The 21,794-nt window shown below is 54.6% G+C and overlaps 1 protein-coding gene across 7 annotated transcripts in view; it reads right to left on the bottom strand.

The window, feature by feature from the left end:
- DYSF (dysferlin) overlaps nt 1-21,794 on the bottom strand; it is a 224,646-nt gene that overhangs the window by 67,145 nt on the left and 135,707 nt on the right. For 6 of the 7 annotated variants that reach the window (XM_042932652.1, XM_042932650.1, XM_042932654.1 and 3 more), the window contains 6 exons: nt 15,726-15,907; nt 12,899-13,039; nt 12,059-12,088; nt 9,812-9,841; nt 1,219-1,320; nt 947-1,108 (listed from right to left, as the gene is read on the bottom strand). In XM_042932652.1, coding sequence (XP_042788586.1) covers nt 947-1,108; nt 1,219-1,320; nt 9,812-9,841; nt 12,059-12,088; nt 12,899-13,039; nt 15,726-15,907 — 647 coding nt within the window. Of the gene's footprint in view, nt 1-946; nt 1,109-1,218; nt 1,321-3,892; nt 3,935-9,811; nt 9,842-12,058; nt 12,089-12,898; nt 13,040-15,725; nt 15,908-21,794 lie in introns of all 7 variants that reach the window. The other variant, XM_042932648.1, reaches the window with a different exon arrangement.

Here is a 21,794-nt window from a genome sequence, read left to right as displayed (position 1 = left end):
TAAACCCACTCATAACCCCCAACAGCCATAAATCCAAAGTGGTGGTTGGCCAAGCCCAGGAGCTGGCCAGGGGACCAGAAGCCACACACCTTTTCTGTCTGCTCCTGAATGCTGTATGCAGAGGCTGACTTTCCCCCACAGCCTTACCTTCCAAACACATCTAGCTCAGCCCAAAGTTACAACAAGTCTACTTTCCCTGAACCTTCACTGGCTGGGGAGGGGAAGAGGGGAGAAGTTGGCCCAGGACTCAACATTTCTTGCAGACAGTCCCCCCCAAGTGGATACTCAAGAGTTGGCTTACAGACCCAGATTCTTCCCCCTCCCAACCCCAGCCCCAAAAGCACTTTGAACACAACTTGAAATAATTTATATGCTCTCCTTCGGTGGCGGCTTTGGCTCAGCCAAGAGGAGGCTCCTGTTGACAGCCACTGGGCCTGGAATTTCTACAGTGCTTTCATCTTGCAAACCATTTTCCTTTGCTCAGGCTTGCCTTACTCCGGCCACTAGGCCCAGGCAGCCCGGGGAGCTGCAGAGGACTGGGGGCCTGAGGGCCATGGGGGTGAGCCCACAGCACGGCTGGGGGAGGACCCAGTCAGGGAGGGTTTGGAGGAACCATGGAAGGTCAGTCCTGGCAGGCCCCTGGGGGGAGCTCCAGCGGGCTGAGACCTGCCCTGAGAGGGAACAGTGGGTCCCTTCTGTGCACTCGGGATCTGGGCAGGAAGGAGCGAGCTGACCCCATCTGTGCTGCTCAGAGGCTTCCACTCTTCCAGTGAGGAGAGTGTGAGCTCCGCTTCCCCATTTTCACAGGCGAATGAGGTGGGAAAGATGCCATGACCTACCCAGGATCCCACAGGGAGTCAGAGCAGACACCCGAGCTGCCCAGGGCCCTGAGGAAAAGTCTAGGCATCGGGACTCAGGAAGGAGATAATAGGGAGGTCAGGCTTACCACTTCCATGAAGAGGGTACAGATGTCAAAGTTGGGGTTCTTCCGGAGGTTCTTGATGACACAGGACTGCACTGTCTGGCCTCCACACTCCACCACAAGGCTGGGAGAGGAGATACTGGCCAGCTGGTAACTCTTCATGTTCCGCAGGCCCCATGCCAGGATCTGGGGACACAGAGTGAGGAGAGCAGCTGGAAAAGGCCCAGGAGAGGCTGGGGGCAGGAAGGGAAAGGGCCAGGCTGCCTCCCCACCCCCCACCCCAGAGACAGGCTCACCTCTATGGCGGTACGCTGGAGCACTGGCTTGATGTTCTGGGGAACCATGTAGATGTTGGCCTCCCTCTGAGGCGGTGGGTACGGCAGGTCTGTGTCCTCCGACTGCAGGGGACGGCAGGTAGAACAGAGACAACAGTGGGAGGAAGGCCAGGGCAGAGAGATAAAAAAAGGGAAGGACAGTCGGGGCCGAAAGAAGGACATGCACGGACAGACAGAAACAGAGAGGCAAAGGCACACAAGTAGGCAAACGGGCAGGCAAAAATGAGAAAACTGAGTCAGTTTTTGCCAGATGCCATATTCTCCAGGGTCACAATTTGAGCAGCCTGGCCCAGGATTCAGGTGACCTTGTTTCAAATGAACCCCAGGCCACCCCTCCTCCATAACGCAGGCTCTGATGCATCAGTGAGCTGCTCAGGGTCTCCCCATCCCTGACATACACAACCATGCATGCACACACGCGCGCGCGTGCGCACGCGCACACACACACACACACACACACACACACACACACACACTGCCCACTTTCATCCTGGCACGTCCACGCCAGCCCCTCTTAATCCCAGAGAGGACCATGTATCCTCCTGCTAGCCTGGTTGTCTTGCCTCCAGGCTCAGACCCTCCCGACATACCATCCACCCTGGTGTCCCATCTCTGTCTCCATCCCCCACACCACACCCTCCAGACACCTGCCAGCCCCACACCCCCACCTCTCGCCTCCAGCCACCATCAGGACAGAACACTTGCTCTGTGAGCCAGAAAGACAATTCACAAACAGGAGAAGGGGACAGAAGTGGCCATCATCCACAGGCACCGAAGGGAGCTGCTGGGGAGGCTCCTTCACCACTATAGACCAGAGATGAGAACAGCATGTGTCAACCCTGCCTATAAGGGTTTGCCAGAGAGACTTGGGCAAGAATCCTCAGTGATCACGAAGAAATACACGAGGAAGCAGCTGGGGCCAGGCAGGCACGCACATACCGCTGTGGATTAAACAACTAGCAAGTCTCACAATGGTTAGGAACACAGGTTCTACTCCACCAACTACCGAGCTAGCTAAGTTATTTCATCTCTCTCCGTGGCTCAATTTTTTCATCTATAAAATGGTTATTAAAGTTGCCAACCTCTAAAGATTAGTGTGAGGCCTGAAGAAGTTAACACAACCCTTAGAAGAATGAGTTCAGGCGAACCCTCAACAGGTCTACCAGCCCACATGGCACCTTTGTGACAATTAAAGAAAGATGTCCCTTTCTTAAGACTCTTTACTTCCATGTCAGAAAATCGTCATATTTTACTGGTTTATTAGAACAAGACACTTTACTGCCACCTACTGGAAAATTGTTATAATAAATACAAATATATGGTATCTGCCCTGGAAACTGTATCTCTTTAGACACAGGGCCCTTGTGCAGTGCACAACCTACACGTCCATACAAGAAGGCCTTGACACTCAGGAGATGTTAACCATAAATAAAAGGACTATGCCGGATACTTTAGAGCTTGCCTTGTGTAATCTCATTTAACAAACAATAGAATCACTAGATTAATCCTCTAAGACTCTTGCTTTGGGCTCCTTCTCAAAGGATGGTGCATCCACGTACAAATGCCCTAACGTAGATGGTGGGAGCAGCTGGAGCACTGAAACACATTGGCTTCCTCCTGCCACAACCAACCCCAGCTGTCACTCTTGCCTGGTGACACACTGATGACACTACACTTCCCTGACCTGCAGCAGTAAGAAGTTCATTTCTAGAATCAGACAGACCTCAGTTCTGGTTCCAGCCCTGCTGCTTTCTAGCTGTTTGACCTTGGGCAAATTACTCAACGTCTGTGACTCATTACCCTCATATGAAGATCTGGGATAACAATACCCTTACGAGCTTGCTCCAACAATTCAATAAGAGAACAAACGTAAAATGTCTGGCACCCAGGAGCTGCTCAGTAAACTGCAGTGCCTGTAAGGATTACATTATTGTTGTCGGTACCATTGTGTTTACCATTAGTGTTCTCGATCTCCCAGGGTGACTCGAGGAGAACCAAGCCACCAGAAGCATCTCTCAGAACGACACTGGCTTCCTATGTATCCCTATGTCATGGGGCATAAAGTGAAGGAATTCACAGTCTTGCTCCAAACCTTCAGTGCAGGTGGCGTGACGTAGGAAGCACCTACATTTGTAGACTGGCTGAGAGACGAATGCTGTCAGGAGGAGGGGTGATGTGTGCTTCACCCTGGAGGCAGGGCCCTTTAAAAGAAGGGTTTTTCCTGAAGGCCTGCTCATGGTCTGTTCGTGGCCTGCTGAAGGCTGATGCCCACTCCAATGTGGGAGGGGGGCGCCCAGGGGTAAAAACCCAAGGACAAAAGGAGCAAAAAGAAGGGATCAGGGAGGCAGAAAGATCAAACCTTTCTCACGTGCTTATAACATTCTCCTGAATCACCAGGAAAACTCATTAATATATTTCCCTGCCCAGAGCATTCCTCTCCAGGCTCCCAAACTCTGGGCAGTGTCCCTCCGATTCCTGTTTATCCTTCATTTCCATATGCCCTCTTTCCTCCCGGCTCTGTTGAGCTCTGTGGTGATGCTCCTCTCTACAGGCTGAGACCAGGATCCCCATTTTCAGGAACCTGTTTACGAGGAGGACAGGAAACAAGAACCTCCAGAAGGCTAGGCTCCAGTACCGTTTGGAGGAGGCCCTGGAGGAAGAAGGCAGGTGCACACAGCTGTGGAGCGCCAGGCCCGGCGGAAGCAGGAGGGAGAAACAAGCAGAGACAGTGGTTAGAGGTATGTCCGCAGGCAGCTCCTTCGGCATGGCGTGAGGCCACCATTCTCACCCCAATGCTATCCCCGTCCACCTCACTGTCCCCGGGGGTCCAGGGACATCTTTGCTCCCTGCCATTTGTCACCAGGATCCCTGCCTCTACAGCCCATCCTCCACCCCCCGCCCGGCCTGCACGCCGCCACCACAGTCTTCTGCCCCCTCCGCACTGTGCACACTTCACTGCCCATCCCCGCCCTGTGGAGTTATCCCTGTACATCTACACCTAAAGGCTCTCTTGTTCCCCGACCCTGTCCCATCCTGTCCCCCCCAATTCTTCACACTATCTGCTGGATCCTTCCCTTCCCCATTTAACGATGGTCTCCCAGATCCTTCCCCAGCAGCTCTCTGCATCTTCAGGCAGCTTCCCTCCCTCTCCTCTCTCTCTCTGGAAAGTTCTGCCTCCATCCAGTCCCTCTCAAGTTCGATTCCACGAGGCCCTCTGCCCAGTGCACTCACCTCTGCCCCCTGCACCCTTGCCTTAGAAAATTCTCTGTCCAAAGTCAACAACAACCTGCTTGTAGCTCAGCCCAAAGGCCACTGGCAGGCTCCTGTCCTTCCCACTCCCTCAGCAGCATCCTGCCAGCTGACCTCAGCCTTCTTCCTGACGCCATCCCTCTGGTGCTTTTACACTGCCCCTCCACCTTCTCCACCCTCACCCTCTGCTGGCTGAGTCTCCTCCTGTGCCCAGCCCTCTCCTGGGCTTTCTGCCCCCGGGCATCTCCCCTAAGCCCCGGACCCACATCCCCAACCTCTTAGAGCTCAGTTCACCTGTGCACCCTACTGGCCCCTAACGCTGAACTGGTCACAAACTGGATTCTCTAACTTTGCCCTCAAAACCTGCTCTCTCAGAAACCAGTCCCACCATCCGCTTTGACAACCAACCAAAAAGCCCCATGCCACCTTGGCTCTCTTCCCCCAAATCACGGTGCCCAATTGACCACCTGGGGCCTTGGGGATTCTGTCTCCCAAACTTCTCGCATACTCATCCACCCGTCTCCTTCCCTTGGTTTGCACCCCCACCCTCTCTTGCCTGGATTCACTAGCATCCCCCTAAGTGGTCTCCTTGCGTCTGGTTTTGCAAATCCCTTCCCAAGAGCCAATGCATGCTGTACTCTGCAGCCAGCGGGAACTTTCTAAGAATGTCATTCTGTTTAAAACCCGTCCAACATTCACCAGCCACTCGGGATGAAGCCCATACTCCTCGGCATGGCCTCCAAGACCCTCATCTTCTAGTTCCTTCTGACTTCCTTGGTCTTGCCTCCCACTAGATAACCTTCCCTTCCGGGGTCCCGAACAGTGATGAGCCACTTCCCCGTACATGCTCAATCCGGCCCTTCTGAACACTAGCAGGTTGCAGGAGGCAGCACGCTCTCTTTACCTTTGAGGCTTGGAGTTGCTGGTCCCTCTGTCTGAAATGCTCTTCTGCCCACTTCATGTGGCTACATCCTACTCAGACTTCAGATCTCCATTTAAATCTTCCCTGGGGTCTTGAGCTCAGGGTAAACTTCCACAGCAACGTGACTCACTCCCATTGAAAGACCACCACCCTGTGCCATCTCTGTGTTAAACCAGCAATTCTACACACAGGGACCACAGCTGAAGTCTCCATCCCATAACTGCAGGACTATGAATGGGTAATTGAGAGGAGGGAGGGCGGGCAGAGGGGTGAATGGGTGGGTGGATAAAGAAAGGACTCTGGCATACTCTCCCCTCCTTCCCAGCACTCCTATCTGCACCAGCCTGCTTCATGGGTCCTCACCAACCCCCTCCCCAGTGCCTGCGTGTGGCTCCCTCTGAATGGCTTCCCATACCACCCACCTTCCTGAATCTAACACATCTTTCAGAGCCTCATTCAAGTTCTCCGTCCTCCAGAAAATCTCCCAACCACTCCGGAAACTTCTTACCACCCTACTCTCTGACTTCTTTTACCTCTAAGTGACAGTGTGGCCCGGTTTCCCAAGGCTCTGGCTGGTCTCTGACACCTCGCTGTGAGAGAGTCCTATGGCCCTGGCCAGACGGTCAACTCCTGAGCCTACGTTTCCCAACCTTCTCCTGGTCCGGCTGACTAGAGGGGTTCGACACCTCCTTCCAGGAAAGTGATTCTCAATGTGGCTGGGCTTCAGTGATCCTTACCACATCTGGGGAAGCATATCAGCACTGCCAGGCAGGGATAGATGTAGACTTAAAGTGTCACCAGGACATCCTAATTCACTGTCCTAGGTGAGACAGGGACTCTGAGGACCACAGACCTCAAGGGCAGCCATTCAAAGCCTAATTAGATGAAGCCACATCTGACCAATCCCTTCCTTGCTTACCCTCCCCACCCACCCTGAATGTAGGGCAGCCCCAGGACTTCCCCACGGATGGGTGTGCAGGGAGGGTGTTTACCGAGCTGCCTCAGATCCAGAGGACAAGGACCCAAGGATAGGTGAGGCTCACTCCCCCATCAGAGCAAAATCTACCCTTAAGCCCCCTTCAGTCTATCTGTCCAGCAGGCCAGCTCAGTACAGAGAGCTGAGGACAAGCCATGAGGGGGACTTCCTCTCCCAGGTCCTAGGGCCACCACACTAGACAGACATTCATTTCCAGGGTGGGGTTGAGGGAGGGGTTGAGCTCCCCCAGCCACCTAGGTTGTCCTGTTACCAGTAGCCCATAGACCGCCCCCCCTACCTGACCCAGCAGGGTACAGTCAGAGGACCCTCTGGACATTCAGATCCCGGTGGTTCCTCGGGGAGGGGAGCCCCAGGCGGGGGCAGTCAGGCAGGCTGGGAGGGCTCCATTGTCTGCCTGCCCCACCCAGCTCGTTAGGAACAACATGTTGCTCTAATTACACTTCCCAGGAAAAACAGTGTTTTAAATTAAGGCCTTGGGGGAGGGAAAGGGGGATGGGGACCACTGGGTTTATTTTCCTGATTGCAAAACACCAAAATTTTCCTTCTAGTGGATTTGGGGGTGCGGGAGAGTACCTCATATACATCTCAGATTAAAAGCCATATCCGGGATTTGGAAGGGGATACGGTGACATCTGGTTGGTCCCCTGAGCCTTCAGTGAAAACATCCACGGAGCATGCAGTCCCTTCTCCCAGGGCATCCCCTGCCACAGAGCGGGACAGAAGAAGCAGAACCAAGCGTTCTGAACCACGCCCCCTATGGTCAAGTCTGCAAGCCCCAGCTCACCCCAGGTGGAATCTCTCTCTCTCTCTCTGCACATGCTACACATCCTTGAGGCCCCTGGTTGCTAAGGAAACCGCCACCTCTTCTGCTGCCCGTGCGTGCACGTGTGTATTCTTGCGCGTGTACACACTCGTACACACTCACACGTGCATGTGCACGCTCTCCAGTTCTCAGGAAATCTAAAATTGCAGTTTCTTTGAACTCATTCCCCTTGGCAGCACGGACCGCCTTTGTTCTCCAGACGAAAAGGAAAAGAAACGAGACAGAGGGCTCAGAAGAGGCGGGGAGAAGGAGGGAGACAGGGAGCCAGAGGCCAAGGAGCAAACAGAGGAAGAGGGAAACAGGAAGGGAGAGCAGGAAGAGGGGAAAGCGGGCAAGGCTCAGGAAGAGGGAGGATTCTTACTCTACTCTGGCAGAGAGACAGACAGGGGAGCTGGGGAAGGAAGTCCTCCCCTCACCCAAGCTCTCTGCAAGGACCCAGGTCTCCCAGACGTCACCACAGCCTCAAAGACACAAGACAAGAGACCCACTTCCCCACCAGAGCCCCCCAGAGAGGGCTGCTCCAGATGGGCATAAAGCCTGGGGGAGGGGAAATCATGTCAGCCAACAAACTGGCCCCAGGCAGGGCCAGGCCCTCAGTCCAAGACACTGCCACCTAGCCCCCTTCCCCAACCCCTTCTGCCAATCCTTGCTTCTGATGCTAGCTCAGCATCACCTCCTCCAGGAAGCCATCCCCACTGTCCTCCATCTGCTCTGGGAGCTATCGGCATAGCACAGACACGTCGTTCCCAGACACTCCCACACAGGCATGGGATGCACTGGCCAGAGGCACTCCCACCAGAAAGGCCATCCTTAAACCATCCTTCAGAGTCACAAAAGCTTTCGAGGGCTCCCGTGGCCACGGGCCCAGAATCTAAGCTGCCAGCGGGCCTTTTCACAACCCTCAGGGAAAGCAGGAACACTCTTCACAGGGGTCAGGCCGGGAGCCTGGAGGGTGCTGAATAGGGGGATACAGGCAGAAGCTCGGCCACAGCAAAGACGAAAAGCCTGCTAAAGCGTCAGGCTTCCTGTAGGACAGCAGCAGCAGCCGAACTCACCTGGCTACCCCATCCCTGGGGACCCTTAAAACTAAATAGGACCCAAGACCTTGGCATGAGGCTTAGCCTGTAAGTGCAGGCAAAGGGGCTGAGCTATGGAGCCCCCAGGGTTGGGGTAGGGGCCCCTGAGAATGAGGGGGTCCACGAGATCATCTTCGGGAATTGTTCCCTGGACCAGCTGATACTCCAGTCATCCTACTGGGCCTCAGACCCTTTGAACCTGCCGACTCAGCCCAGTCCTGTGCCGAGCAGACCCCCAAGATTTGCTCTCCTCTGGCCCTGCTGACCCACACCCCACCTCAGTCTGTGGCCTGGCTGGCTCTGCAGCAGGACACTTGGCTCTCTTCGGGGTCTGGCCCAAAAGCGGCAAATTTTGATTTGCTTCCTGACAGTGAGACCACAGCCAGATCCCTGCTCTCGGAATCTGAGCCTTCACTGTTACATATTACAAATCCAGTTATTAAGGACTTTAACTTTTTTTTAATAACTCATCCCTGGGCTGGGTCTTCTTCAGAGCAGGCTGTGGGTTTTGGCCACAAGTGCTCTCAATCAAGAGAAAGGGCTCCGTGCTGCTTCCCTGGACAGGACTCTGCTCCCCTTTCCAAATCGGCAGTCTTTCGCAACTGCAGCCAGAAGCAGGAGGCTGCCTGTCAGGCCTAATTATGGCCAGCTCACTTGGCGGACCCCACCTCGGTCTGGGAGCAAAAGGAAGTGAGGTAAGGGGCGCAGGGCCTGCGGATCCCACATCCTGACCCTGCACTTCAAGTCCAAATTGCACTGAAAATGTCAAATGGTGTCCGCTCCCAGCCTGGGGATTCCCTGATGGCAGGAAGTGGCTGCCCTTTACCCAGTCCGTCTGACCAGGGCTCTCCTTCCTGTCTTCCTGCCCAGGCCTCTGCCCCTACTCACCCCTAGGACCCGCTCACAGATGTGTAGGAGGCTGTAAGGGAACGTGCTCCTCATCCCTCATGGCAAAGGATAGAGCCTTGCTTCCTCTGGAGGCAAACCTCCATCTTCTTCCAGAACCTAGGAATCCCCAACCCCACCAGCCCCTAAAGCAGCCAGGTCCTAAACTGGTGCTTGGCCCTTTGGGCCAAAGGCACGTTTCCTGTCTTCCTGCAACAATGTCTGGCTAATGCTACCTTCACCAGAAAGGCTTCCTTGACGACTCTGGCCCCTTATGAACATTTTATTCTTGAAAACACGCCATCTGGTACTCAGCCAGATGAGACTCTGTATTTCTGCCAGGAGGTCTGGGTGAATCCAGCCTCCAACAGGGCAGCAAGCCTTCTGGGACCAAAATCATACCAGGACACAACCCACGCAGCTGTGGATCCACAGAGTGTGGGGAAGAAAACCCAGTCAGATCTCTGAATGGCAGACGCCCACTGGGGCACCAGGAACCCAGAAGGCTCTGGGGTACTTGTCCAGGGGCAGTCCTTCTCCTTCCCTCTGTCCCTGCCCACCTACTCCCAGCTACAGGCCACAGCTGTGAGGGTTCAGCTCACCTCTTCCAGGATTCCTGATGTATCCTGCACCTGGGCCACACCATGGGATAGTCCGCATCCAGAAGATTGGTGGGGGGGGGGAAGAGAGGAGGGAGGGTAAAAGTTTACCGTTAGTGATGAGAAGCACTAGCCTGGGGGAGAGATCCACAAACCAGATGTCGTCCTAAGAGAAACCAACAGAACCCGCTTCCCATCAAGGGTAAGGGTGATATGCTTCCAGCCATGCCCTCCACATGGTCCCTGAGAAAGAAGGGGTGATGGGTGTCGATGCAGAGACTGGTGCGAGAGGCCAAAGCATAAACCTCCAGCTCAGGCATCTCTAGAAGGGACAGGAGAAAGGAAAATAACAGATGGTGGGAAGGGTCCCAGACCCTGTGCAGCAGCCCCAGGAAGCAGACAGGCTGGACACCCTGGAGTTGCTGTTTCTACTGGAGCATGTGGACTTGGAGAGGAAAGAAGAAACAGCCCAGATCCCCAGGGACTGGCAGGCCTGAGGGCGGGAGCTTGGGCTGGACAGGAGAGGGAGAAGGAAAAAGACTAGAGGGGTGGAGGGCAGAAGCAGAGGGTAGAGTTGGGGGCAGGGGGCAAAGGACAGCCTGCAGGGTAAGAACTGTCTGCAAATCGCACAGGCTACCTCATAAGCAGAGAGGCATCCAAACGGAGCCTGCTTCTCAAAGCCCCAGCTGAGCCTGGCGGAGAATAGTACTTCCTGAATCGCATAAGCAGGGGTACCAGTAAAGGGTCTGCATTTTCTACCACGACCCCCAGAAGAAGAAGGGGGAGCAGGAGTGAACTCCTCACCACTAGCAGAGGGAGGAAAAGTGCATCATGGTGGAAATGAGGAGTTGGGGAAGAGAGTCTAAATCACAGCTTCAGGAACTCAAGCGTGCGACGGAATCCCTTGGGGGCTTATTCACACACAGGTTCCTGCGCTGCACCCTCAGGGTTCCCTTTAGTAGGTTTGAAGTGGGACCCAAGAATCGGCATTTCTTACATTATCCCAGGTGAGACTGCACTGAACACTGGGCTGAGCCGACAGTTTTCAGCCCTGGCTGCACATTAAAATCCCCTGGACAGCATGGAAGGATACCGGTGCCTGGGCCACTCCCCCAAAAGATTGTATTCTGTTTGGTCTGGGGTGCAGCCTGAGCATTGCTGATTTCTAAAGCTGCCCAAGGGATTCTTTTTTGTTTGTTTGTTTAATGTTTATTTATTTTGAGAGACAGAATGAGCACGAGTGGGGGAGGGGCAGAGGGAGAGAGGGAGAGAGAATCCCAAGCAGGCTCCGTGCTGTCAGCACAGAGCCTGATGCAGGATTTAAACCCAGGAACTGCTAGATCATGACACAAGCTGAAATCAGGAGTCAGATGCTCAACCAACTGAGCCACCCACACCCCCCAGAAGGGGGTTTTGCTTCCCCATCAGGAAATCGAACCCTGGTCTCCCACGTGATAGACAGGGATACTCAACACTCTACTAACGAAGATGTTTATTTTTGAGAGAGAGAGAGCACGTGCTCAAGTGGTGGAGGGCAGAGAGGGAGGGAGACAAAGGATCTGAAGCAGGCTGTATGCCAATGTCAGTGCACCACCTGATGCAGGGCTCGATGCAGGGCTCAAACTCACAAACCGTGAGATATTGACCTAAGCCAAATTCGGATGCTTAACTGACTGGGCCACCCAGATACCGTATCTAAAGCTGCCCAAGGGATCCTAATATGCCTACTGCTGAGAGCCACTGGGCTGGGTGACCGTGAGGTCATTTCATTCAGAGAGTCTGTGATTCTTGGACTTCTCAGGGAAGAAGGGCAAGAAAGGCCAGAGCTGGGCAGGGACCCCACCCCCTGCCCACCTTGCCCCTGTGGTCCCACCAGGGCCTTCCCCTGCTTGAAGGCAGGATCATAATCGTGTATGCCTGATAGCACTTCCTGACCCAGCAGGGGCTGCAAACCAGGAGGCTGGCAGTCAGTTAAAGAAGAAAAGGTAAGGGGCATCTGGGTGGCTCAGTCGGTTAAGCATCCGATTTCGGCTCGGGTCATGATCTCGCGTTCTGTGGGTTCAAGCCCCGCATTGGGCTCTGTGCTGACAGTTGGAGCCTGGAGCCTGCTCTGGATTCTGTCTCCCTGTCTCTCTGCCCCTCTCGTGCTCATGCTCACTCTCTCTCTCTCAAAAATAAATAAGCATTCAAAAAAATTAAAAAATAAAATAAAAAAGAAGAAGAAGAAGAAAGGGTAAAAGCAAGACTTACCTCAAAACCAGGAATATGGTGGATGGCCGGCTAGGGTGCAGAAAAAGAGCTTTTAGTCAGGTGCCTTTCACCCAAGGCCCCATCACCCCCTCCTTTCTGCCCTGGCCAGGCAGACGCATTTCCAACTGCAAAATGACACTCATGGAATAGGTCAGTGATAAGGCAGCGCAGGGGTTTGTAGACTTATTTGGAGGACTAGGGACTCCTCAGAGGAAGCTGGAAGTGGTGGGCGACTGCACGGGGAAGCCAGACGCCTCACCCAGAGCAGCCCGATTTCTCTCTGGCTGACACAGGGAGGTTCACATTGCAGTCAGAGCAAGTTTAGAGATATGGCTCTAAACCAAATGCCCTATTTCACAGCAGGGAAGTGGCCGGCCCTGGGTCACACAGCAAGGCCCTGGACGAGGCAGCACTAGAACAGAAGTCCTGCCCGGACCCTTCCATGGAGATGCCCCCATCACAATTAAGCTCCCCCAAACCAGATCACAGAGGTCCTACTCCCAGAAACCACATCGACTTATGTCCCAGGGAAAAATATATCCAATGGCCAGAAGATTCAAACATTCGAACACAGTCCAGGTTCCAACATTCTCCCCAATAGTTAGATCATGTCATGCTTTGGGGTTTAGAAAAGATGGGCAAAACCCATCCTCAGCAGGTGGCCTGACAGCAGGTGGCTGTTGGGTGTTCCCCACTGAGTTCAGGCCCCTGGTCGGGGAAGAAGGATGTATTGCAGCCCCCTCCCCTCCACTGGGGCATCCTCTCCCTGTGCCCCCCAACATTCCCCCACTAGGTACTCCCTGCCTGGGCCTCCTGGATCCAGACATGAACCAGCCTCACCTTCTCTCTCTGGATGAGCTCAAAAGAGGCCAGCAGCTCACCCGCTGGCTGGCTGCCCCTAATCAACGGGAACCAGGCCAGCCGGGGCATCCGTTCCAGACTCGGCTGACAGATGCAGCGTCCCATGAACTCGTCTGCACCCTAGACCCGGCATGGAGAAAGAAGAGTCAGCATCTCCCAGTCCGGGGCTCTGGGTGGCCTCAGAGCAATCACCAGACCTACATCTGGCCTCCTGAACTAGAAAGGGACTCAAGAGTCAGGGCATCCCCTGGTGCAGAATGGTGAGCTCTGCCCCCCTTAAAAGAATGTGAGGACAGTATGCAAGTGGCCTCCTGCCACTGTTGCTAGATTTGAATTCCCATCACGGTCGAATATCCCTCTGTCTGTCTAACTAGCCTTCACCTTGATTTCATTTAATCAAGCTCTGAGCCCATTAGAGACCAGGGTGGCACTAGCATTTCTCCAATGCCCTCAGCAGAGTAGGGATTTGACATTTCCAAGGGCTTTTGCCTCTCCTTTAAATTCCCCATTTCCAGCTGGGGAAACTGTGATCACTCATCAAGTTAAATGAGTCTTGTTAAAATGATGTTTTCTCATCTTATCATCCCTCTGCTCAGGCACCTTCCATGGCTCCCACTCCCTAGAGAATAGAGCCCACATCTCCTCCCGGCATGGAAGGCTCCTCATGGAGCCTGCTTGCCTCTGCTGGCCTGCCTCGTTCTCTCTGCACATCCCCTACTCCAGTCTGCTGGCCTCTGCTGCCCTCTCAGCCCCTGGCCTTCACATGGGCCATCTCCCCCAGCCGTACTACCCTCTGCCCTTCTAAGCCGTCACCCACAGCCCTGCCCAAGCTTGGCCCTCTGGCGTGGTCCTCTGTGACCTCACTGGCCTGTGATTCGGCCTTGTGATTAGCTTCCCCAAGGGGACAGTGGCAGGACCTGGGTCTCAGCCAGATGGTGTGGCAGTTCTCACAAGCCCTAGTGCCTTGCCAAGGCCCTCATCTGGAAAGACCCAGAGTGGAATTGGAAGCCACTGTCTGCAGTCACACCACTGCTGGGGACGTCCCGAAGAGCCATACCAGAGTGGCAACCAGCTCCTGCATGGACCCCCACACAGCAGGTGATAGCCCAGCACCAAACTCTCAGCATGAACAGCAGCCAAATGCTGGGAGTGGTCCTGGAGGCCCCTCTGGCCCTGGTGTTGCCCCGTTAGTGGCTGGGTCATGGAGAGGTTGTGGGGAGGGGATCCGGGGCAGCCAGGCCAGCAGGAGGTCGAGGCAATGGGTATTCACCAACAGGTACGGAGTTATTTGACTATGTTAACAATGCACACAGCCTCTGCTCTCCCCCAGGACCCTGGAGCCCCACACCCAGAAGCCATGGCTCCTCTTCCCCCATGAGATCCCTCCCAGGCACTGGCCTGCAGGGGAGAGGCAGGGTCAGAGTAACATTGTAAAAGAGGAGGTGGGATGCTCTTGGAAGAAAGTGTCTGTGTGCTGCCGGCCTCCTGGCCAGCCCTGTTCTAGCACTTTCACCTGCTCCTCTGCCTAGTCCCCCCGCCCAGCACATCCCAGTCCTCCTCCCTCCCTCCTCTCCCTGCCCCAAAGGTGCCAGGCCCTGTGCTCTTTCCCAAACAGTCCCAAACAGGCTCTTCCTCCAGTTGCTCATTCCCCTCACTGAGCCAAGGGAAGTGCTCGCAGGTGGGCTTCCCCAGCCCAGGCCCGAGTTGCCCACTGCGAGTGGGCCGCCTCCACCTGGTGGGACACCTTAAACAGCATCACCTTGCCCCACCCCCTGCTGACCACACCCTCCCAGAGCATCTGACATCCAGCCATGGCAACTCTTTCTGGAAACATCTTCTGGACCCTTCCCCTCCCCTTTTATCCGCGGCCACCCCCACCGACCCAGGCCGGACCTCTCTGCTACGTGCGCTGTCAGCCAGCCCAGTCTCTCCCTTTTCTCTTCTTTTTAAAATGTTGCTCGGCCCCGTCACTCCCTGCCTCCCCTGGCCTCATACTCCTTTCTCCTTCCTCCCAGCCTGCCCTCTGCTCTCCTCAGTCTCCCCCTGCCCCACACCGTGCTGCAATGCCTCTGTGCCTTGCCCCAACACCCCAATCACATTTCCTTCAGGGCCTAGGTCTGCCCCACGGCCTTCCCTCACATTCCAGCCCAGGGCTGTCTCTCCCTCCCGGGAACCTTCTAGAGCTGCACTGCTCAGTACCTGTGGCTATTTAAATTTAAAGTTTAATTAATTAAAACTGAAAGTTAAAATTCAGTTTCTCAGTTGCACTACCCACTTTCACTGCTCGATCACCATGGGCGGCGAGGGGCTCACATTCTGAATGGACAGCCGTAGAGCATTCCCAGCATCGCAGGAGGTTCTGTTGGACAGCTCTGGAGGGCCCTGCCTGTGCTACTGGAGGATTCCCTGCTCTGTGGGTGATTCTCGGCTCCCACCTAGACTGGGAACCCCAAGTGCAGAGCCACTCAGCCTAGCACACAAGTGCCTGATAAACGTTTGTGGAGTCAATGCAGCTCTCAGATGGGGACAAGGAACTGGCCTGGGATCTTACAAGCAGGTTAGAGGCAGAGAAACCCTGACCCCCAGCCAAACACCCTTTCCAGTTCCATCCCCTGTGTCTGCCACCGGCACAGCACATGTGTGAGCAATCCAATTTTAATTACTCTAGAATAGTTTTAAATTCCCTGTAGGCTGTGGGGTCAGGGAAGAGGCCACCTGGCTGGGTAGCCCTCACAGTGGTGTCTCCCCCCCACTCCTGCAGGGCGTGGGCAGTGAGGGGACGAGGGAGGAAGGCAAGCAGACTCACGTAGGTGTCATGGTCATACAGCTCCACCACAATGCTGGGCGGTTGCTCGGCGATGCTGGCTGGCTCACCAAAGATCTCAATCTCATAGAAGATGAGTGTCTGGTCCCAGGTGGGGTTCAGAGTGTTCTTCGCCACCACGGTCTTCTGGCTCTGGTGCAGGAAGGAGACGATGGCGTAGGGATCTGTGTGGGCCGGGCACAGGGAAGGGAGGCAGGACACAGCAGAGACCGTGAGAGTCGCCCGCTCAGGAGTCATGCAGACCACAAAGCTGGAGCAGAGTCATGGCCGCCGCACTGCAGCAAAAACCTACAGGTGGGAGCCCACTTCCCCAGGGACCCTCACCTAGGTCTCTGTAAGGCCAGCTGGTGGGCCACAATGGGGAAATAGAGACAAGGTCCAGGAGAGCAGGCCAGAGATCCAAAGAACTCCCCTACTGGACTCCTCCCTGGGCTGGCTGCCGGAGGCCAGGCCCAGCTAGAGGAAGCAAGTGCCCAGATGATGCATTCATTCCTTCATCCAGCAAGCATTTATTGAATGGCTTCTACATGCCAGGCCAGGAACTAGGTGCTAGGGGCTGAGAATACATACAATTGAAGCAAAAACATAATCCATGCAAGCAACCATAAAACCACAATCCTGATCAGCACTTTGAAGAGTATATATAAGGTGCGGGGGCATGTGTGAGACAGTGTGAGAGAAGGGCCTATCTTCCTCAAGAAAGGGAGAGCAGACCAGAGATGTCGGTGCCATCAGACCGGGGTGCCTAGGCCTGCATTTCAGCAAGCCCCCTCTGGCGGCCACACAGCCTGGAGGGAGCAGGGACATCAGTTATGAGGTCTGTGTGAGCATGGGTGATAGTGATGCTTAGATGGGCAAGGACACCAGAGGGAAGCACATGGGCTCATAAGCTGTTTAGCAGTAGGTGGGGTTCAGCGAAGCCCTGAGATCCCTGCAGCTCCCTGCTGCCCCAGACTATTTTGAAGTCTTCCAGCCCCAGGCATGCTGGCTGGGGGCCCATGTGCTGGCAATTCCCCCTGCCTGCTTCCAAAGGTAAGTTGGTGTTACTAGAGAAGATCCTACGGCAGTGGCTCTAAAATGTGAGCATACAGCAGAATTACCCGGAAGGCTTCCCCAGACTGCTGGGCCCCACCCCCAGAGACGTATTCCTCAGGTCTGGGGTGGGGCCTGAGATTTTGCATTTCTAACAAGTTCCCAGGAGTACTGATGTGGTCTTCCAGGGCCACACTTTGGAAACCAGTGAAGGAGAAAGTCCTACGGAACTGAATGCATGTAACTTGGGACAGGGGCAGAGGGCCCAGAGGTGGGGCTCCTCCAACTTCTCCAATTAGGATGTCAGACTTGGTGCAGGGTCCAGTTTGCTGCCATTTTGTAAGACCCAGAGTACCAGGCATTTGCACAGGAAAGTCTGGAGATGCAGGAAGCTGGCAGTTGGATGCTAGATGTCTGGGAGGGCTGAGCCCAAACGCTCTCACACATGCCTTATACCCTTGGCACCTGCTCCAGCCTGCAGCATCCTGCATCCTCTGAGCCTCACAGTTTAGCCCCAGTGGTGCTCTAACCCCCATGTGACCTCAAGAGACGCTCAGCACTAGAGGTCCGGTGCTGGGAGGTCCAGCTATAATGCTGGGGCTGAGATGGGGAGACAGCACTTCCTCACAAAGGGAAGGGGAGCAGGATAGGTTCCTTGGCCATAAGGAGTCTAAGTGGCATACTATGGCCATTGTGCAGGAGGTGACAGAGAGTGACCATAGAAGAGGTGAAAGACTGGGATGGAGAGTGGGAGGGCTCCCATCAAGAGATGAAGAGAGTAGGATCCAAGATTCTGGTTGTTGGCCGATGGGCTAGTTTTAAGGGTGGGGGAGATCCAACTTAGGAGGCAGAAGCCATGGGCACTCATTGGCTGAATAATGCTGGGTTGGGCTAACAGGAGGGAGCCACCCACACGGAACCAGACTTTAAGCACAAAATCACAGTGCAGTCAAGGCTGGAAGGCTTCCTGAAGGAAACTGGTTTTGAACTTGATCCTGTGGGTAGAAGAGGGCAATGCAAGGCCCTTGACAGGGGAAGGGACAGAGGAGACATGCCCACCCATCCTGCCACCGCTACCTGGTGGAAGCCTCCCTGGCATGGGGCTCCCCCTTCCGTGCACCGGCCCTGGCAGGGTGGGCCCCAAGCACTTCCCCTCCTGCCCCTGGCAGGGCCCAGCGGCGTCTGTGCATTTAATGAAACCGTCTGGCTGTGATACCATCAGTTCCAAGCTCGGCAGAGAACCTCTCCCTGGTTCCAGTAAGGGAAAGAGGGCGCGTTCTGATAAATAAAACCATATTAGAGAGCCGGCGAAAAAGCCCCTTTTGTTCCCACCCCCCGTGCTTCCCAACGCTTTATTTTTATAAGCGCGAGGGCCCCAGACCGACCGCGTTTACACAAAGATCACAATTGCACATTGTAGCGGCTGTGCACGCTGTGTTGGTGTTGCCAGCACCCCCCACGCTGCCCCCCCCCCCAGCAGACCGACTCCTTCCAGCAGCCCCAGCAGCGCAAGCAATGAGCTCAGCTCTGGGGGAACAGGGAGGGGGTGGCTTTCAAACAAAAATCACCCAGACCCACACACGCGCCCCACCCGCCCATGGGAGGAAAAAACACACAACAAAGGCATTGTAAAGAGCAGGCCTGGAGGCCTGGGGCCTCAGACACTGGGCTACTGTGTGCTGGGGCCTGGCTTCTCCCCCCACAGGGCCCAGCCCCTCCAAAAAAAAGAAACAAGGCAGGCGGGGGTGTTGCTGAAGCAAGGTGGTCAGATGAGGGAAGGCCAGACAACCGCACAGACACATCCCTCTTCCAGGAAAGCCAAGAGGAAGGAGAAGCAGATCCCCAAGGGGAGGTGGAAGGGAAGATAAGGGGCTGGTTCTTCTCTGTCAGCCCCAGCCTAGCCCTCTCCCCAGGGCCACTCCCATAAAAGAGGGGCGGCATTGGCCCCTAGGCCTCACCCCCCAACCCACACGGAGCTGAAATGGAAAGTGGCTGGATCCGAGCTCTCTAAGCACCACTAACTGTCCCAGGAAGCTCCAGCCATGAACACACATGGTTCTACTGGGCACCATCACCTAGAGAGGCCCCAGGCAGGTGGTTCTTTTGCTGGACCTAGAGCCCTGCACCTGAGCTCTGCTGCTCAGACCTTCCTAGAGCCTTCCTAAACCTTTACAGTACACTAAGCTTTCCTCATAGGCCCTGCCACCTTCCCAGCTCAGATCACCAGAATGGGGGACAGGGCAGGTGGCATCATCCTACTTGTCCCCATGAAGACTAGGTTACTAGCCCATGCTCAAACGTGACGAGGGCTAGACCCCCTGACTCCTAGTCTAGTGCTCCTTCCACCATGCCATGCTTTTAGGAGAAGAACCCTTAAGAGAGAGGGGAGTAGACCACAAATAAGGTAGTGCAAATTAAAACTATAGCATAGCAATATTTTCCCTATTAAGTTAGAAAAATTGTTCAGAATTATAAAACCCAGTGCTGGCAAATATTTGATGAAATAGGTACTCTCCTTTACTGCTGGAAGCAATTCAGGAAAGCAACTGGGCATTATGCCCTAAAACACATAAAACTGTTTATATTTTGTTTCCTATATTCCTGGGAATCATCCAAATTAACCAAAAAGCTATATGTATAGAGATGTTCATTCCAGCATTATTTGTAATCCATCATTCATACAATATACAATTTCTGACTGCCCAGCACGTGGTAGGTAAGCACAGCACTAGGAAAACGAACATAAATGAGATGCAATCTAGGCTCTTAGGATCATGACTATGGTTGGAAATGGTGACCACACAACAGAATCCAAGGTGATGTGCAACTTAATAGGGGAATGTATAAGGTGCTGCTGGTGGGGGACAGCCCACGTAGCCTGGTGGCATCAGGTCAGTCTTCTCAAAGGAGGTCTCCCACCACGAGTCTCAAGAAGGAAGAGTAACCACGGCAGACCAAGGAAGAGGGGGCATTCTAGACATCCAGCGTGGCATACGCAAAGACACCAAAGAGCATGGGCATTTGGGAAACAACAGGAGCTGGTCTGGCTGAGGAGGGGAAGCCCAGGGCAGTGGGGATAAAAGAGGGAGGAGGAAGCGAGGCAGCTCACAAAGGTCCCAGATCCAAGCTGAGCAATTTGGACTGAATCCTGTAGATCAGGGTTTCCCAAAATGTGTTCTTCGTAAATGCGAGTTCCCTGGGGAGCTAATGAGTGCTTAAACAAGTCAAACAGGCTCCTTTCCTGCAGCCATTTCAGAGCCTCTCAATGCCACTGTGCATCGTAAATCTTCAAGTGTGTAGTGTTTCCCAGTCTCCCTTGCTCAGGGACCCTTTTTAAGTGGAGCATTTCACAAGCCTCCAATGCACTTTGGAAAACAGCTCCATAAGCTCAACGGGAGAATTCCCCTAGCCGGAGCCAACCTGACAGAAAGCTGTGCTTCAGGAGGAGGTGGGCCGTGACTGGGGTCCAGACACAGTAAGCCCCAAAGCAAGAGCTCTCCGGCCCCACCCAAGACAGAGTCTGGATCTGGGTGAAAACTAAGCACCGGTCCCCATGGAGGTGAACTCAGCTGTGGGGCAGCCATGGATCATCAGACCTCATTGCGGCCTGCCCTGGAGCAGCACCTCTCAGGGCCACCTGCCTGCCACACATCTTTGATCTACCAGGAGCCATGAGGCCAACAAAGAGGGCACAGGACCTTCTGCTTTCTTAAGAAACCCCACTCTGGTAAATTAATAACTTGGCATCTGGTCTACCTACCCTCCCTGATTTGCTTGGTTAAAACCAAGTCAGGCCGCCTCAGCCCAGTGACCTGCAAGATCCTCAAAGAGGAGTGTCTGATTCCCCCATGGTAAGGACCATCTTCTGATACGTGGTGACCTCACAACAGAGCTGCCCACGGGGTGTCTGTCTTGGCGGGAGATCTGTAAGCAGAGCTTATGGCTCACTCAAACCCCAGCCGAGGTGCCCAGCTGGAGGAGAGAGCAAATCAGAAATCCCTGGGGAACATTTTGGCAAATGAGACAGCTTCTGTCCTGATTTCTTTTGAGAAACACCATTCTACACTGAAGAGCAGTTCCGCTCAGGCTGCAGCGTAAGGAAGCGATGCTCTCCGCTAGATACAGTGTTGAGGACATGTGATTTCTAAGTCCTCCAGAGTCATATCTTTCCCAGTCAAACTGAATTCAGTGCACAGTATAGATGCTCACCAAGCAGGGGCGATCCCAACCCAATATCAAAGCGAAGTCACTTGAGTTAAGCATCATTTTACATTTTTTAATGCCTAATTGCTACACAGGTCACACACGCTCACAACCACAAGCCACACACGTCCTTCTAGTGCCTGGAGAATCAATGCTGGCTATATATTCAAACCCCACCGGAGGTGGAATCCTCATGCAGCCTGGGCAGAACATCACAAGCCTCCCTTTCCTGCCTGGGTTTAATATTATTCAACAAGTATTTCCTGGGCAGTTCCTGTGTGTCCCCCCAAACCCCTCGGCCAGAGAGAGAAGGAAGCAGACACAGCCCCCCCCCCCCCCCCCGCTTTGGGCAGCCCCAAGGCCCACCCCTCAGGGCACAAGCAGAGAGTACAGCTCAGGGCCATGGGAGCCTGGCAGTGCAGGAAAGGCCTAGAGCACCACAGGTCACAGTCAATGGAGTACTTCTGGAGGAGAGCCCTCTCTGCCCCAGACACATGGCAGGCAGGCTGAGGGTGATACTGGTGACAGACACTGCGCTAGACCCTCCCCTGGCCCCAGACATTCTGGATTCACACATGAGTTTCCTCCACGAAATGCCAGCCGGTGGCCACGCACAGCCTCCGGCCGCCAGCCGCCCCAGGGTCAGTGCCAGGGGAGAATTGCTTTGGTTTAGGGTTTGGGAGTGAAAATAAACACTCTGGGTTTTATAGGTTCACCCATGTTGGCTGCTGTTTTCCTTTCCAGCAGCTGGTCAATCAGGCCTTTCATTCAGAAGCCAGCAGCCTCTGAGGAAGCCCTGGGCAGTGCCCTCAAAGC

Source organism: Panthera leo, chromosome A3 (genome assembly GCF_018350215.1).
Source record: "Panthera leo isolate Ple1 chromosome A3, P.leo_Ple1_pat1.1, whole genome shotgun sequence".
NCBI classification, from domain to species: domain Eukaryota; kingdom Metazoa; phylum Chordata; class Mammalia; order Carnivora; family Felidae; genus Panthera; species Panthera leo.
Note: the sequence above shows the minus strand (reverse complement) of the source record. Positions and strands in the feature narration are given on the sequence as shown.